The following is an 18,483-nucleotide window of genomic DNA, read 5'->3' on the forward strand; positions in this document are numbered from 1 at the left end:
GATTTTTTTCTTCTGCAAATGTGGCCGTTTTTCCGCAATTTCTGCCTTCAGCCTGTCAAGTAATGATGCGTAGTATGCTCCTGTAATGGTTTCCCCTTTTTGAAGATAATTAATAAAGATAACTCCACGACTGTCCCAGAAAACAGTCGCCATCACTTTCCCAGCCGAAGGAACAGCCTTTGCCTTTTTTGGCGCCGATTCCCCATAAGCAGTCCACTGTTTTGACTGCATTTTTGATTCGGGAGAGTAATGGTGTATTCAAGTTCCATCAACAGTAATTAGCAGGCGCCAAAACTCTGATTTATTGCGCCTAAATCGCGCCAAAAGAGCGATCGAAATGTTCATTCGAACATGTTTCTGATCCAACGTGAGCAAACGCGGCACCCAACGTGCAGACAGCTTTCTCATGCCTAAATCTTCATTCAATATGTGACAAACACGTTCTTTGGATATATTCATGGCCTCTTCTATCTCTCTAACTTTATTTCGACGGTTGTCTAGCACCATTTTGTGAATTTTAACGATGTTATCGTCACTGGTTGCAGATTTTGGGCGTCCCGAACGTTCATCGTGACCCAAGCTGGTACGGCCACGTTTAAATTCAGCTGCCCAAAATTTCACGGTGGCAAATGATGGTGCAGAGTTCCCGTATACAGCGTCTAACTCTTCTTTGATTTGCGTAGGCGTATTGCCTTTCAAAAATAAATATTTAATCACAGCTCGATACTCGAGTTTTTCCATTTTCACAAAAACACTCGCAGCAACTTACTCAAACGACTGTTGAACAATAACCGAGCGTCCGAAATGGCTGAAATTTTGGTGTGTACCTGTCAAAGCATGCACAAACACGCTCCAGTACTTTTGTCGACGAATACTGCCATCTTCATGTTGAGGTCGGAAACTTTTCAGACCACCCTCGTATAGTTTTCGGTGGGTAAGATAAAAAAAAAAATGTAAAAGAAAAATATTTGGGCCCTACAGTCAAGGTCCACCCTACTGGGTAAGTTTGGGGAAGAGATCGATGCAACCTTCACCCTGTTCTGGGACAAAAGGTTGGAAAAAACGAAGTCACGATATTCCCGCGGATCGCCGAAAGGAGGACGAGGCTATAATCGCGGTCGGAAAACCCTTCAACAACGTTAATCCGCGGTCGGACCGTGTGTCGGGAGCTTTTTCGCGGCGCCGTCAGCCCGTGGGGACGAGTTTCCGCTCGGATAATACGCGGGAAACTCGTAGACCAAAGCCCCGAACGGGTTAAAGTCCGAAAACCGGCCCGGTTTTGATATTTCACCGGGGCGAGAAGCCCCGCGATCCCGAAACTTTCGGCTTCGGGACACGACCGGGCGACCGGAATCGGAAACTTTGCCCATCAACGATTGCGATGCTATCTGCCATGGGAAAGCTCGACCGTGATTTGTAAACGAGACGGGTCCGTGTCTTTGTTATCGTGTTACCCGGAAAAAATGCCTGTGGAAATTGGAATCCGAAATGGACGAGTTCCGTCCAGCCGCGGAGGATTCTTCGAGGGTCTTGCGGTGCCGCCATCTTTACGGGGCTGCTGGAGCCTGATTTGTGGAGCTTCAATCGTCAAGTGACCCTAGTTTCTAGAATTTCAGATCACAAATTAATTTAAATTTATTTTCTGACGACTCGATGTTCTGGAACAGCCTTGTAGACTTTGTCAACGTTCTCTGCAAAGGAAACATTTTTAACTGACTTTGGTTTCCAGTATTTGAGTTGAGAAATTAATTTATATTCATTCTTTGCGAACCTGGTTTTTGAAGCACCCTGTACAGAACCAGTCAACGTTCTTGATAAAAAAGAACATTTTTTCCTGACTTTGGTTTGCCGAATTTGAATTCAGAAATTAATTTATATTCCCTTTTTTGGCGACCTGGTGTTTTGAAGCACCCTGTACAGACCTTGTCAATGGTATCCATAACGAAAACACTTTTTCCTGACTATACTTTCTAGGATCGAAGTTCGTAAATTAATTTAAATTTGTGTTTTGGCGGCCCGGTGTTTTGGAACAGGTTGTAGACGTTTGTCGAGGTTACAAAGTATCGAAAGTATTTTTTCCCCGGTTGCCTGCGACCTCGATTTTTGGCGGGGAATCGTCCGGATTCGAAAGCCAGCCGGGCGGCATAAATATACAGGGCGAGGGCGAGTTTTCTTCAGCACCGGGTCAGCATTATCATATCCCCGGGGTTTAAGCAGGGTGGAAAGCGGTGGGTGGAGGCTGTATCCGACAAGGTAGACATATGGCGGCATTATGACGATGAATCAGTACATCGTGTACCTCGTGATAAGGATTAATGTTGAGATTCTAATGTGTCCCCTGGTACAAACCCGAAATTGAATTTATACATTGCGTGATTCGAGGCTCCGTCCCCGCTGTCGCTTCCGGTCCCGTCCTGATAAAACGCTTGGAGACCTCGACAAAACGATCTAATCGAGCATTTCGATCGAGCTCGATCGTTTCGGTGAATTTCGCTCGAATGCCGATTCCAAATATCCTCGTCGCCCATTTCGAAAAAAAAAAAGGAAAAGAAAAATATTCCAATTTCAACAACGATTTAATTAACATCCTGCGGGTGGAGTTAATCTCTCGATCGTCGATGAATACGGTCTGCGGAGCAGTGCTGCGGCTAATGAAGAATCGAATAAACAGGGACTACGGATCGAGCGTCAAGTTTAGAGCAACCCTGCTCGCGTTAAATCGATTCGCGATTCATGTGTTACCGCGACCCCGAGGAACGGAAAATGGAATATGTTTGCATAACGGGTGTCCCGAACATAACGATCGCACCCTTAAATATCCTCCCTTAGATCGACACATGGGTGAAAGTATGAGAAGCGAAAAGAAAATGTAAAGCCAAATTGTTGGTGGCTTTAACCTGGAGCAACATTGTAACGAATCATTTTTTCTATCCCGACCGGCCGACCTAAAATTCTGAAAAAATCCTCAGCATAAGACTAGAATGCATCTACAATTCGATTCATCTAAATATCTTCCGTACCAACCAAGAGAAACGCTCGCAAATTCAAGGGGTGGTTGTCACCCCCAAGAGTTTCTCAAAACGCTATCTTACAGAATGAAGACTGCGAACATAAATATCGAAGATAATGACAAAAATGATTGTCCATGTTGATAAAGGGTTGCCAACAAGTTACGGGTAACGAAAGAAGAGGCTGCAACTCTGCAGAAAGTTCCGCAGTCTATTCGTCATCGGGCGTTAGCCGTCCGCGTTTCGTGCGGGCCGAGGCGACCGATGTCTTTTCAGTTCCACCCTGTGTCTCTTCAGGTCCGTGTCAGGTCGTTCCGTTCGCATAAATAACACCGGTAGGGCAAGTTTTCCCCGAGAGTAAGAGGGTCGGCCATTATCATATCCCAGGGGTTGAACCGGGGCAGGAGGGAGGGGTGTGTAGAAGACGGCGCGGGTCGAAGCTGACATGGCAGAAGTATGGCGGCATTACGACGATGAGTCGGCCGCGTCCTGCTGCTCTCCGGGCTCTTCAGGTGTTGTTGCTGTCTTCCTTTGTCCCCTCTCTTACCCTCTCACCTGTCCGGGTGACGTAAGATTTCCTAGGGGAGAGCCCAGGAGCCGCAAGATGTGGAACCACCATCGACTAGGGGAACTCGTCCGTCCGGTTTCGAGCCACGGATTGTTCTTCCGTGTCCCGGGAAACGTTGCGTGCCAACCGTTTCGGCGAATCACGCCGGAAGCTTTATCCGGAGGGCCATTCTGCCATTCTTGGAGGGAAATCGTAGATCGTCGCTTGCCGGTCGCCGAAAAATTACGACTCCAGATTGCTACCTTGCGAGCGGACTGAAAGTTTGTTTCGAGACTTAGTTTCGATTGTGTGCGCTGGTCTTAAGAGCTGCTCCCTCGCAACGGCGTTTGTAACCGCACCGAAACACCGTTTGCGACCGGCGGGGTAATTATTAGACTGTGATTTGTGTGCAAAATAAAAACTGTCGGTATCAATTCCACCAGGTACTGGAGACAAGAAAGTATTCGTGATTTTGTTTATTCAATACTCGATCGCCGAGCTGATCTTGTAACTACACAGGGTGAGTCACCTAACGTTTGCACCTCAAATATCTTTGTTGTTTCTAAAGATACGTAAAATATGGTAACGAAAAAGTTGAATGGTACAATGGGGTGACACGATGCCATAAAAAAATTTTGTTTTTATGTCATTTTTTTTAGAGATATCAAGGTGACATTCACTTTTTTAAATGGAACCGCCCTTTTTTAAACACCTACAATGATAGTCCCTTTCATTAGGAATTCAGTGACAATAATTATTCCAAGGTCGTTCAAGCTCACAGACAGAGAAAACGTATAAAACTAAAACTACAACTTTTTCAAAATAGAATTAACTTTTATCAATGGGGATTGCTTCAAAATCATTCATTTTTTTCTAATGTCTTGTTTACCGACGAAGCAACATTCACTAATCATGGCCCAATTATACATTTATAAAATACAGGTATCCTGCTTCCATATTTTAGTTTCATACGTTTTTTCTGTCCTTGATCTTGAATGACCTTGGAATAATATGGTCACTGCATTCTTAATGAAAGGTACTATCATTGTAGGTGTTTAAAAAAGGGTGGTTCCATTTAAGAAAGTCAAGGTGACCTTGATACCTCTAAAAAAATGACATAAAAACAAAATTTTTTTATGGCATCGTGTCAGCCCCATTGTACCATTCAACTTTGTCCTTACCATATTTTACGTATCTTTAGAAACAACAAAGATATTTGAGGTGCAAACGTTAGGTGACTCACCCTGTATAATTGAGGATGTTTAGGACCACTTACTGATTTATTTATCACTTATTTAAAATATGGTTTTGATGGGGCTTCTGGTAGACTAATGTTTTGATGGTCCCTAATGCAGCAGCTGTTCATGTAATTAATTCACCAGAAACTGAGTAATTGAATGATTTTGATACTCTGGGTCAAAATAGACCCGGACTCCGTCGTCGAATTTGTTTTTGGTTTTTCTGTTTGGAATATATAGTGGAAGCGATCATGGGTTTCTCTTGTGTTGTTATATTGGACAGTTTAATGAAGTGTTCAAGGTACAGGATATTTGGGACACCGTGTATGTAAAGAAAGTGTTCGGATAAGGAAAAGAATGTGGGTTTGAGTAGCTGTACAAAGTGGTTTAAGCAAATTCCTAGTAGTCCGACGTTTGTATGTCTTCCTAAGTGAAAGATATACCAGAAATACAAGTACAAGGTAGTAAAGTCTTAATGGCGCTGTGGGTAGCACTCTTGCCTGCTACCACCTGGGCCCAGGTTCGAATCCCCATGAGGTTTCATTGCGATATTTTCACGAATTTCATCAAGCGCGAAAATTTCTTACGTGATATCTCTCAACAATTAAAAACATTCATAGAAGAAACACTAAATAAAATAATAAATATTAGTAAAACAAAAAAACTTTCGTATTGATTCGCCATAACCTTAAACAACTGTAATTAGGAAAATGGAGAAAAAATCCTTCAAGAAAGTAGAGAAAAATTAGGGAAAAGTTCCTTGAGAAAATGGAAAAAAGTTCCTCTTAGAAAACTGAAAAATTTTCCGAGAAAATGAGGAAAAATAAGTGGGTAGTTGTCAAACAAGGGAAATATAAAAGATTGATTTCTAAGAGGTTCCTGAAAAAAGTCCCCTCGGGAAAAGGGGAAAATTCTCGAGAAAAGTGGCAACGTCAAGTCGCTACGAAAAAAATAGTGGTAAATCGAAGAAGAGAGAAGGATATAAAAGAATTTCTACAGGTACCTGGGAAAAGAATGTACGATAAAAAGGTGCAAAGTAAAAATTAACCTGTGTTGTACGAACATGTTCGGAGCAGGCTGTACAAGTTCCGCTTTGTAAGAGCAGGGTTGTACCCCTAAGAAAATGGAGAATTTCCGGGGAAAATAAAGGGGGAAAAAGGAAAAAGTTTTGACGGTGTAAGCGCGCAGGAGTATATGTGAGAGAGAAATATTTTTGGCTCGGTCTGTCGGAGACCTGCTCCGGAATCCGATTTATTCGTTCGTCGGATCGTGCACGCTCCAGGAATCATTCTTAGGAATAGAGAAGAGGGGTGGTTACGGCGAGAGGGAGGATAAAGCCGAGAGAGAAGAAGGGGGCGAGAGAGAGAGAGAGAGAGAGAAAGTATATAGGAGAATAAGAGTAAGAGGAGTAGAGTGAGGCTGCTGAAAGCGAGATTTTCCGGTCTACATTTCCCGCGACGCCATACGGGTCTAACCTGTTCCCCACGATGTAATAATGCCGCTCTCTCGGTGAAGTAACAATCGGGCAGAAGCGGTGTATAACAGCGGCGCGTCCTGGAGCGTGGGACACAATTTCACCAGGAAGGAAAAAGAGAAAACTTTGCTTGCTCCGACCGTCCGTGTCCCGTTAACATCTCGTTCGATCCGTCTCGATTTTTCGCGATTTTCGAGCCGCCCGACCGCTTGTCGACGACATAAAATTTTCATTAACGAACGGAGGCGAGACAACGTGGCCGCCCGCCCACCTATAAAGCCGATTACATATTCCAACGATTCGGAATATTAGGTCAAACGTGGCTTGCTCGATATTAATTTCGTGCACTAATGTCGAACCGGCTCGGTCCGACTTTTCTCGTCGCTCTTTGTGCCACGGGACATTCAACGTTTTTCATCCCGATTCCATGCTGCCCCGTAAGACGTTCTCCGATATTCATTTTACACCACGAAGACCAGCGTCTTGCGAGAGCCTCCATCAAGACAACACCGTGGAACGAGTAATAACAATAATGGCGGCTTTGTCCTTGGGGCGACTTCATCATCGAGGCCAGTACTGAGCTGTCTTTATTACCGAGAGCTTCTCCGAAAGCTCATACCTCATCGTCGAATGAGAAGATTTGTCAAAAATCTCGAACTCGGCGAAAAGTTCCAATTTCTAAATTTGTATCATTCTACCAATTTATATCGCAGTTCCACCCATTCTTCATCGCTAACATTGGCAAGAGCTCGCAAACAGTCCTGTAGGCAAATAAACCCTTCCTTTGTTACGGGAAAATTCCTCTTCCGCTAGAACGATCGCGGTGGCACCTGGTAATTCCGTACACAAGTCTGATGTTTGTTCCAAGCACACGTTCCACGTGTGCTTCAGCGATTCAGCGATGGTCGAGCGTCCCTTGGGAGATGATGGTTCCCATTGGGTCTCGTTTGGTGACGCGACACGTGGTCCACGCAGTCCCAATGGGCTCGCGAACATGAGACAGAAATAAGCGCGTACGGTTCTCCACGGTTGCGTTGCGTTTGGCCGCGAGCCATAGCGTGGATCCGCTTATTAGCACCTTTAATGTCGCGTCAGTGGATGATTTAAGCCCCCCAAACATTCAACATTTTCTACGGGAACATATTCTAAAATTCACCGGAAAAATCCTTCGAAAATTTTCTCCGAACGAGTTATATAGATTTTTTTACCTGATCTCCTATTTATTTTTTAATCATTCCTATCATAAACTGGCATCTTTCACCTTTCATTTAAGACCGGTAAGATAAAAAAATTACTACGGGAACAAATTCTAGAATCGATGTGAAAAATCCCCCCCCCCCCCCCCCGAGAACCGAGTCAATTTCGTTTAAACGGTGACAAGACTCAGCGTTCAGTATAGAAGTTTGTTTTCAAATCTGAGCAAAGGAAAAATCACGTAATATTGTTGTCGAAGCTTCCTCGCCTTCAAAAAACTCGAGACGGATCAAGTCTAGCCTTTGAAGCGATCTTTCAAGAATTTCCAAGAGGCTTTCAGACATCGAGAAGCCCCGGTTAAAAGATACATCTGTCCCGGCGTGAACGGGGACCGATTCGAGGCGAAACAGAAGGAAAAGCAAACGCCATGACACGCGCAGCTCTTCAGCACCGTTTTCCTCCATATGGTCGGCGTCGTTTCGGAGCTAAATTTCCCATGAAACTCGACACCTCTCTCGTGTGCCCGTGGTGAAAATAAATCAAAAGTTTCCGAGATCTGTGTTCCGTCGGTGACGGATGCTCGTTCGTTTCGACGCTTCGACAAACGATCGAGCGGCGGCTTTTGCGAGGAGACTCGCTTGGAAATCGGTTCGCGATGCAAAGTGGGACGTCACGGTGAACCTTCAGCCCGTTTGACATGATAATTCTTTCAATTAAATTACAGCCGCGCGGATCCGAGGCTCCGAAAGCGTTGATCGATCCTCCCGTGATCCGATTTGTCCGTTCTTTGTTGAAATTCAACGGTAATCCGATTCGAATCAGCCGCGCCGACGTTGCTGCGCACCGAGCCGGACTCTGGACTCCGCAGGGAAATGTTACGTTGCACTCGCGAACCAAGAAAGTGCATTACACCAGCCATTGTTTCCAGAAAAGTGTTTATCCCGAGGCACTGGAATCTTGAGTGTCGTTGTTGCACGTTTTAGCCATTGATCTTTCCAATTTTATTCGGATCTTTGGCTAAATTTATTTGTTGTTAGATCTCTTCTAAAATGCTCGTTAAAACAACCACGCTGCGGATTTGACGCATTTATGAGTAAAATAAGTAGGTGAAACACGAACTAGCGAAAATATTTAAACCGTTTAAAAACACTGTTCTGTTACTTTCATTCCACTAAAATGATTCAGAAGATGATCTTGCATTTTATTTTGCATAAAAATCTTTCTGAATTTAATAATTACATCGAGTTGGTTATCTATAATTTTCTCGTATTAAAAGTTGCTTCCCAGTTTTAAAAATGTGTTCTGCGAGTGGAATAGATGTTAAGGAAGTACATTGTATTAAAAAGCATGTTATTCTTCTTGTTCCAGGTAAGCCGAGAACAGCAGAAAATGCTCGTTAGCCACAATGAAGCTAGTAAGTAGAATTTTAAAGCAAACTTTAACATGTTATTATGGGAAAGCAAAAATTTAAAAACAGCAGCCTCCATTCATTTATTAACGAAAGAAATGAATCTTTACTTAGCTCTTGCTTGTAGCAATTATTTATATTTAGTACATTCGTCCGAAGAACGTTCCTAAGATTGTCAACATAATCCAGCACTTTAACTCACCCAGTTTACACCTCACATATATCTCAATTTTCTACAATATTCCCTGCTAGTCCAGCACACTGATAAAATAGGAGGCCAGAAAAAATTCGATTCTCAGGAAAAATGATTTCTCCCGGAACCGCAGTAAAGTAACATCGAATAAGGCACAACGGCCCAGATTTCTCGTCCGAGGCGATACATATCTCGCCCGCGTATAAATCACAGCAATCGATCCGGCCCGAACAATGAGAGAAGCAAAACGCATAAAACCATTAGCTTCTGGACACGGGTTTCCTCTTGGATTTTTATTTTCGCGCGTCTGATCGCGTCGGAGGCTCGCGCGGCAGACGAATTCACGATCGGTCCGTTTCAGGAATCACGGTCCCGGTAATGTTTCTCGGGCCGATGAAAGATTCAGGACGCATGTAATCCCTGTCTACGTGATCCCGTCGCCGGATGCAAATAATCCGCCGGTATCGACGTCACGTTTCGCGCGGCTCTGACGTGTCGGATCGACACGGGCTGCAAGCCCGTTTGAATTCCGAGGCTTTCTTCGAGCCAACCAAAGCGATCGCTTTCGACGCGTTCTTCGTTCCGGTTGTCGATTCCGATTTCGATCCCGACGGTGAATCGGCCGATCTCGGTGAATCGGCCGAGACGGAACTTTGAACCGTGAGGACGATCCTCAACCTTGCCAATCAATTAGGATACTTTCCAAGCCCCCGAACCCTTCGCGAGGATCCTTTCATCCCTTTTCTAACTCCATTCTGGGTGCTCGCCTCCGAAATAATAATTGCAATTTGCCCGCAGTGCAGAACACTGCACAGAAACAACTAATGATTACTCTTGACAATTTTAACGGTGTAAGATCCGTGATTCCATTTATAATTATTTTCGGTCTTTTTAAAATACCTTGCAATTCAATATCCTAGTAGAGTTACCGGAGAAGAGGGTCCTGGGATTTTTATTTTGCAAATCGGAACTATAATTATTACTGGTATTTTTAAAATTCCTTTCAACTCTATTTCCTAATAGAGTTACCAGGGGAAGATGGCTCTTCGTGAATAATATTCCCTGAATTTGCTTGGTGTCGATCATCGTGATTTTTTTCACCTGTTTTCAATTCTTCTCGAACATCGTTAAAAATAATGAGCAGTGTCATTTTCAGCCTCGATTCACTTTTTCTATTCCCAGCGGGAGTGACTCTTGTTTCAAGCACGATATTAGAAAATGTTTAATATTTCTCTGGTGGATTTTTTTCGATTGCCGCAGCATCGGTTCCTGGCGTTGTGTCTCTCTCTCTCTCTCTCTCTCTCTCTCACTCTCACTCTCTTTCTTTCTTCTCTACCGGGATGTAATTATACCTTTTAATTAACGACGAGTTATTCACCGCACGGACACCGTACTCGGTTTTATATAATAATGATAATGATGACAAGAAGGCCGAGTCTTTATTACACCACAATGTGCAGTACTATGGGCGGAGAGAGAATGAGCCACGCAGCAACAAAAGCGGAGTAAATGTAAATATGGCAACCGGTGGACTGTGGTTGAAAAATGCAGATGGATTGTTTTAATGGAATATTTTTACTCGATTTTACCATATAAGAATCTGTGTTCAGTCGGTTCATACAGAAATTTATTGTTTTAAAATTAGAATTCATGTTTTGTATTGGACTGTTTTTCAATGTTCGTGCATTATGAAATTGTGTAATTTCGAAGGTCATCAAGCTAAGGGTAAGATAAGAAAACTGTAACAAATGCAGTTGAAAAAACTGATACGTCAGATCGCTGTGGAGATTTTCAGCAATTTTTATGAATAATTAATAAACTGGGGATGCTGACACAAAATTTACATATTTATAGTCGAGTTTCGAGGGACCGAAGCAAACTAGAATTTTTATTCTTGCGTCAGCGTGTCCAGCACGATAAAAATACCGCGAAAAGAGTAGAATTCTATTCAAATTTATTTTCGAACTCTCTCATAATTCTTCAGCTGCTACGTATACAGGAAAATTCACAAGCCGGTGATTAATACGAACGATTTAAAATGTACTGACGATAAGTGATAAAAAGCTCGGTGCAATCGCATTCGTTCGCGTAAAAATAAAAGGAGAAAGCCCCGTTACGGATTTGCGCCGGCTCGATCTGCATCTGTCGGTCCCGTCCTAGATTCCGCACTCATAAGCAATCGCGGCGATTTCCCGGTCGATCAGAAGACAAGACGGGAAGAGAATACTTTTCCATTAGTTGGCCGATTCTTCCCGGGGGCGAGGAACTTCGCCGAAAGTTGTCCCATCGTCCCGCGGCTGTTCGTTAGTCGGCCATTGTTACACCGTCTCGCGATTCCGTTTCGCTTCGTTTTTCCGCGCGCGATGGAAGTCCATCCTCGAGGAAACACGAACAAGAGAAAGAACGAGGGGAGAAAGCGACAGAAAAGGTGGGAAGGGTAGTCGTCGAATAAACTCGTGCTCTCGCGAGAAGAAATTCCATCTTCCACGGTTCGGCTCCTTTTTATTCCCCTGTTCCTCGAAGCAACGACAGACTTTTTCTCTCTTTATTAATTCTATCTCGCAATCGCCCGCCCCTTGATTTCCCTCGGAAAAGCTCCCTTCCATCCGGTCGATCGGCCGTGTTATCGCCGGGAAATTTATCATTCCCGGTGTTCAGGGCTTCTTGAATCTTTCATCGGGGGGAGATCTCTTCCGTCGATGAATAAGCGTAATGGAACGCGATTCTTCCGATTCTGTTACGACGACTTGTTTCGTCGTGCTCGCGCCCCGTGTTTCGCGCGAATTTATTCGCTCCATTCACCGAGCGGAAAGCCCGCGCGCGCGCGCGATCTCTTCCTCCTCGACTTCCCTCCCTTGCGTCGCGTAATTCCGTTAGGCCACGTCTTATCGGCACCTTTCATCGCTCGACCGGAACGGAAAGATCAAACGGGGAAAGGGAACCCGGCGAACGGCCTCCGGCTCGGATTGATTAATACGCTGTATCGTGGCTTCACCGGAAATTGCCGGCTGCTTCGCGATTTCGAGGCGATGCACAGTGGTCCCAAATCGCCAAAACGTGGTCAAAACCTCACAACTTATTCAAAAATTATTGGTCCTGTTTGAAAATTGGTGTCAGGCCGTTTTTGGGGTCGCTGATCACGAATCTGAACTTGAAATTAGAAAATTCGCTGTCTCATATTGACCCGAACGAGGGGAAACGCTAATTCTCCGGATAGCAAACTCTACCCTTTGTATTGTATAAAGTAAGTATTCTATTCGCACTTCATAGGTCCCAAAGAAGAAAGAATTGAAGAATTGCTGGTCTTTTTACGTACAATAAGATCCCATAATAAAAAATATAGGTTTCCATTTGAAAAAATAAAGTTGACCTTCAAATGACCTTGAAAACGCCATCCAAATAAAAAACTGATACTGCCTTGGACACGTGTTTTACACTTTTTAAATATTTTTCATACTTTTCGAGATATTCGGCTGGAAAGTTTTCAAATGAACACCCGATATAAAAACAGCGTTCGTGTTTGAAAAATATAACAAAAATTTCGGATATATGATTCTTTATAAAAAAAACTGACATTCTATTCAAAATCTGTTTAAATTTTACAGAAAGACTTAGTGCATATCTCTCACAGTTTGACCAGAAATGCAAGGAAAGCACATAAAATACCTACTCTGCGTTACAAAAAACAGTGCTACGACCACAAAGGCACCTAGGGGCAGCTAATTTTTTTTAGAATTGCAAAATAATACTATGTAGTAGAAACTCCAACAAGTTTTAGCGATAGACCGTGCGAGACTTGCAACTTTTACTCTAAATCGTCAAAATTTATGCCTTCACTTTTACTCTCTCTTTGCATACATAGTTATCAGTTAACAATAAACATTTGCCACTAAAAACTATGCAACTTACCTCCACAAACAGCATCCATAATGCACAATTAAAATCGAAACGTTTCAACACAATTTGTACACTGTGCACTTAAAATTCGCAATGTGCTTCACAAGCTTAAAAACGTATGGTGTAATGAACTCGAAGTTTGGACTATGACTGTTGGTCAGGTATAAAAAAACGACCCTTTTGCTGTTTACCCCGACTTAGAAACACTCTTAGAGTAACCAACCCCATACTTAAAACTTACCTAGTTGAAAGTTCATATTTTAGGTTTTGGCCACGTTTTCACATAATACAACAACTATGGGGATCGTTGCCACACAATTTTTCCTCTACGCTGGCACTTTTTTATCTGTAGAAGTCTGTAGAAGAGTCTTTTCTTGTATCTCCTTTTTTGACTACCACTATTTTTTCCTCAAAGTTTCCCCATTTTCTGGGCCATTTTTCCATTTGCCTAAGTGATTTTTTCTCATTCCCAAGGTACTTTTTTTCTCGTGTACCTGCGGACATCTTTTATATAAATTTTGTGATTACTACTGTACAGGGTGGTCCGTTTAATTACGGCCACCTAAATATCTCTTCAGGTCATTGTGATGCAAACAATATTTGTTACGCAATGTGCATAGTGTCAGTCGACCAAATATCTGGTAAGAATATTTTTTTCGGAGATATCAAGGTCATCGGTGTTTTTTGATATATAACTACATTTTTTTTTATTGCATCGTGCAACTGATCGAAAAATACATTCAGATGTGTATAATAACATGATCTTGAAATGACCTTCATCTTCGAAAATTAAAGGTTTACTACTTTAAATTAAAGGTAAAACTTTAATTTTCGAAGATCAAGGTCATTTCAAGGTCATGCTATTATACATATCTGGATGTACTTTTCGATTAGTTACACGATGCAATAAAAAAACACCGATGACTTTGATAACTCCGAAAAAAATGACTTTCGGAAGAAAATATTCTTGCCAGATATTTGGTCCACTGACACCGTGCACGTTACGTAACAAATATTTTTTGCATCATAATAACCTGAAGAGTTATTTGGGTGGCCTTACTTAAACGGACCACCCTGTATTTTGTCGTAGCGATTTCCCAATTTTTCTATTTCCCATTTTCACAACTAAACACATTCGTACTAGCAATCGAACGAACATACACGTGTTACAATGTGATACAATATCAATAGGAATAATTCTCGGACGATTCGGATCGACTATTCTCCGCCAATAAAACTCGAGGCTGGGGATCCCTTTGGCAATTGTTCGGGAACTTCCGGTTCGACGTTTGACCCGTTCGTCTCCCGAGGGGACGCCGCTACGAATGTTTCCGAACGGTTTTGAATAAGTTCGCCGAAACTAATTTAACGGTATGTTAAATTAGAGAACCAGTTGCCTGGCGCTTGAATACCGACGTCGCCGTTTTGCGCGCCACTTTTCCCCCCTCCGATCTTCCTTAATGTAACTAAACTAATTTGCGATTGTTCAGCTGGCTGGTTGGAAGAGAGAAACAGGGGGAGAGCGACGGCGAGAGGGAGAGAGAAGAAGAGGAGCTGCTAGCAACGTGGCAAGTTCCGAAGTTTGTCGCGGCACGGTTAGCTCCGAGCAATTACGGAAAATTTGCATCGATATTTCCTGGCCCTCGAATAATTAGGAACGCGGGAAAAATGAAGCCGCGAACCGAGTCGATGCAAGTTACCGACTAATTTCACGGGGGGATATTATCGTTCCAGAATTCACAACCAAGCGATTTCGAATTACTGCCTTCGAAGATGTATTGTCGGGAAAGTTCAACCATTCTAACTTTTTTTTCCACCGGCGAATTAAAAATTCTCTACTTTATCTTCGCCGTTTCGGTGTAATACTACGTGTATTTTTCACGAATTCGACGCGAATTTACCTCGGACCGATTCTGCTTTCAAGACAAAGAATTAGCAAAAGTTGTGCTCGCTTTTCGCGCTGTTTAAACCGGCAACAGGAAAATTGAGAGTTCAGAGATTTTTGCAGAAAGAGTTTCGACACGGAAGAAAATAAATAAACCATTCCGGGAAGATAAACACAGCCGGAACGAAATAAAACGTTCACGCGAAACAGAACGGTTGATTACAGGCGTCGATATCTTTGCAAATTGTATGCGCTGCAGCGCCGGGGCACCGAATGCACGAATCATTAGACTTTGTTCAGCCATAATTATGGACTGTTCGGTATAAACTGCGTCCGGTAAACACGACGAATCAGGAATCATTTCGTCCCCGAATCCGCAAACAGCAGCGTTCGATCGGTGCTTGGTCGGGTTTGACGAACTTATTCGACGGGGAACGCGTTGTCCCGATCGGCGAGAAATATTATTGACGGTGTAATTAATTCGAGCCCGGGTACGGAAGTTAATTAGCGGCCGACAGACAGGGTTTCCCTCTCGTTCGACAATGGCAACTTGCCGTCTGTCCGTCGAAATTATCGTCGGCGCGTGTTTCGCCTGTGAGAACGCCAACACCGAGTGCTACTGTACCCGAGACACGTGCATAAACAACGCGTTCGAAATTACATGCGAATTTATTATTGGCGCGCGCGAGATGCCGCGGCATTTGTTGCCTTCGTTCCGAAACGGTTTTAAATATCTGGGGCTCTGGGATTTTGGGCCACTGGGATACTAGGATCTTTGGATTCTAGGACTCTGGGATTTGGGTCCGTGAGATTCCAGGACTCCAGGACTCTGGAATTCTTGGATTTTAGGACTCTAGAATTCTAGGACTTCGGAGCTCCAGGATCACGGGTCTCTAAGGCTCTAGAACTCTAGGACTTTAAAACTGTAGAACTTCATTATTTCGGGACTCTGGAATTCTAAGACTTTGGATCTTTCGGAGCTCCTAGGAGTTTGGGACTTTTGAAATAGCACTCTATAAACTTCGAACTATCCATGTATCGAGCGGTTTCAGAGCTTCAGACTGAACATGAAATTTCCAAATCTTGAGACTGAACTTGCGATTCTGAAATCTCCAGACTAGAATCTCTAAACTTGTAAAGTCCCACGTCACACAGCTCTTCTATTTAAAAATGCAACGGTATCGAAAACAGCATTCCCACCATTCTCCGCGAAGCCATTAGAATATCCGACCCGTTAAAGAATTCACCGTCCTCGCGGCTGCCTTGTAACGTCGATACACGAGTCTCGTGGGCGCATCAGCCGCCGGACAGGACCTGGACGGCGGTGGCTGTCCTTCGTGCGGGATAGGTTCCGGCCAGGTCCCGTGACAATGGCGGCAGAATTAATTCATCGACTCACGTGTCCGATACGCGACTTAATCGACACCCTAAAGAATCGAACGAGCCTTTCAGACGGAGCGTTGCAGCGAGTACAGCGAGCACACGGTGGATCGAGGCATGTGCCTCCCCTCGTCCTTGGCTTTATTATCCTGCCGGGGCATAAATTTCACGGGCTCGGAGCAGAGGCCGTGTCCGCGTGTATGTGTACAGGTGTGCCACGTGCACCCAGGCATACAGACACGGACTCACGCGCGCACATATACACAAGCACGGTGAAATATCGACCGGGAAGGAAGAATGACTTTCGACACGGGGGAAGAACGAGCAAGAAGAGTTCTTTTTTCCCGAAGGAGAAAAAGGGTCGAGCGAGCAAGGAGAGGCGGGTTCGCCGATCTTATCCCCCTTCGAACTCGCATTTCTAACGAGACGACCGAACCGGGTTCACCGCGATTACCAGGACCCGATACGAGGTTTCGATTAAGTCCCGTCGCGAACCACCGTTTCCAACCACCCCACCCCACCGCACCGCACCGATAGGAAAACTTTCCTCGCGCGTGACGAATGCTGCGAAGTAGCTCCCGCGCCACAGGACTCCACGCTCTTAATCGGAAACTCGGAGCCCCCCTCTAATCCTCCGACAACGGAACTTCGAGTCTGATTACGATCCGACACGGATACACCATGATTCCGATTTTGAATGGATGCTGCTCTTACTGATGCTGTTCCGAGAATTGCTCGCGAATTTTCGATCGTCGAACGTGGATTTTAGTATGCTCATGGCGCTCACCAGCCTTTGGAACGTAGAAGAATGTTGGTATTAATGGTTACGGTAAATCATCGTTGTACGTCAGTTCCAATCTCACGTTTCCAAGTCAGTGGAACACCTCACACCACCGCGGTGAGTGGCCGAATCTCGAAAGCCGTCGCGGCCACAACATTGTCGGCTTCTGCACTACTAATCCAATTACAAAACTTCTTTATTTTTCGTTATTTTTTTTTTATGAAACTTTTACCAACGTATTCGTGGCATTTTTCTGATTAAAATGAAACCAAATATGATATAATTCCGATGATATTTACGTGTGTAACGAACGATGAAAGTTACTTGCTTACTCGAAAGTTACTTAATTAGTGTAAATGTGATCCGAATTATATCGCGTTCGGTATCATTTTAATCAGAATAGTGCCACAAATATATTGGTGAAAGTCTCATAAGAAAATGATTAATAATAAAGAAGTTAAATTTTTCGTTTAAAGGCCTGCGCTCACACGGGCTTTGATCTGTGCCGACGCTGTCCTTCTCTGTGTTCGAAACTTTTATCGCTTGTTACACAAGTAAATATCATCGGAATTATATCATATTTGGTTTCATTTTAGCCAGAAAAATTCCACGAATATGTTGGTAAAAGTTTCATAAAAAGTTCTCGAATTCCGCTGTCTGCTTCTCCGTGCAACATTATATCGGAGACAGATATTCTCTCCGTTTGAATGTCAGTCGTTTTTGTATGCCATGACTTTCACGCGGGATGACTCCTAGGTTTCCAGCGCGCCCTGTGTATTTCAAATGGGACGCTCGGCGAGAACCACCGACTCGTATGAGTGTCAGTGAAGAGAACGGCGGTAGCGACACGCAACGATAATTTACTGTATTCCCTTAAAAAATTAATACTAACGACCAAGGCTTTATTGGTTTGTTTCGTAGATTGAAGCTAGACCAAAAATTGAATGCCGGATAAACCAGTTCTATCGTACTAAAGTCACGTTAGTGGTAACATCGTCTTGTAACCACTACTCAGACTGAAATGAAACTGTAAAATGCTGCAAAACGTTGAATTAGTATTTCAGCGGTCTAGCGCTGGAATTCACGTTCCGCGACGGGAATTCGTCGATATTCCGAGGAAAGGGGTGCAGCTCGTGGTCGAGGGGTGCTAACGACGTGATCGTTCCCGGGTTTCCGGAGGCCCTGGCTCTGCCGTATCTTGGAACGTGGCTGGTCGCGAGGGTTTCGAGCATCCAGCTTTCCTTTTTACCCCTCCTGACTTAGTAGACGAGCGGCGGTCGGTCGAGGCCCTCGAGGAAAAAAAAAGAATGAAAAGAAACTGTCGTCGACGAAGACGATGACGACGAAGACGACGACGACGACGACGACGAGCGGCCGCGGACGTGACGAACGACCGTGAATTCGGATCAGCCCGACGGATGCTTGAAAAGCTGCTGATAATTTCATTTCTCGGCCGAGAGCTGACTCGACCGGCCCCG

At 44.0% G+C, this 18,483-nt stretch overlaps 1 protein-coding gene across 3 annotated transcripts in view; it reads left to right on the top strand.

The window, feature by feature from the left end:
* The window catches only part of LOC143356443 (pseudouridylate synthase RPUSD2), a 262,149-nt gene that overhangs the window by 97,802 nt on the left and 145,864 nt on the right, over positions 1–18,483 (top strand). The window contains exon 1 of one of the 3 annotated variants that reach the window (XM_076792148.1): positions 8,852–8,875. The exons of the other annotated variants lie outside the window; for them this stretch is intronic. Coding sequence (XP_076648263.1) covers positions 8,867–8,875 — 9 coding nt within the window. The 5' untranslated portion in view covers positions 8,852–8,866. Of the gene's footprint in view, positions 1–8,851; positions 8,876–18,483 lie in introns of those variants that run through there. 3 annotated transcript variants of the gene reach the window in all.

This window comes from Halictus rubicundus, chromosome 8 (genome assembly GCF_050948215.1).
Source record: "Halictus rubicundus isolate RS-2024b chromosome 8, iyHalRubi1_principal, whole genome shotgun sequence".
NCBI lineage: Eukaryota > Metazoa > Arthropoda > Insecta > Hymenoptera > Halictidae > Halictus > Halictus rubicundus.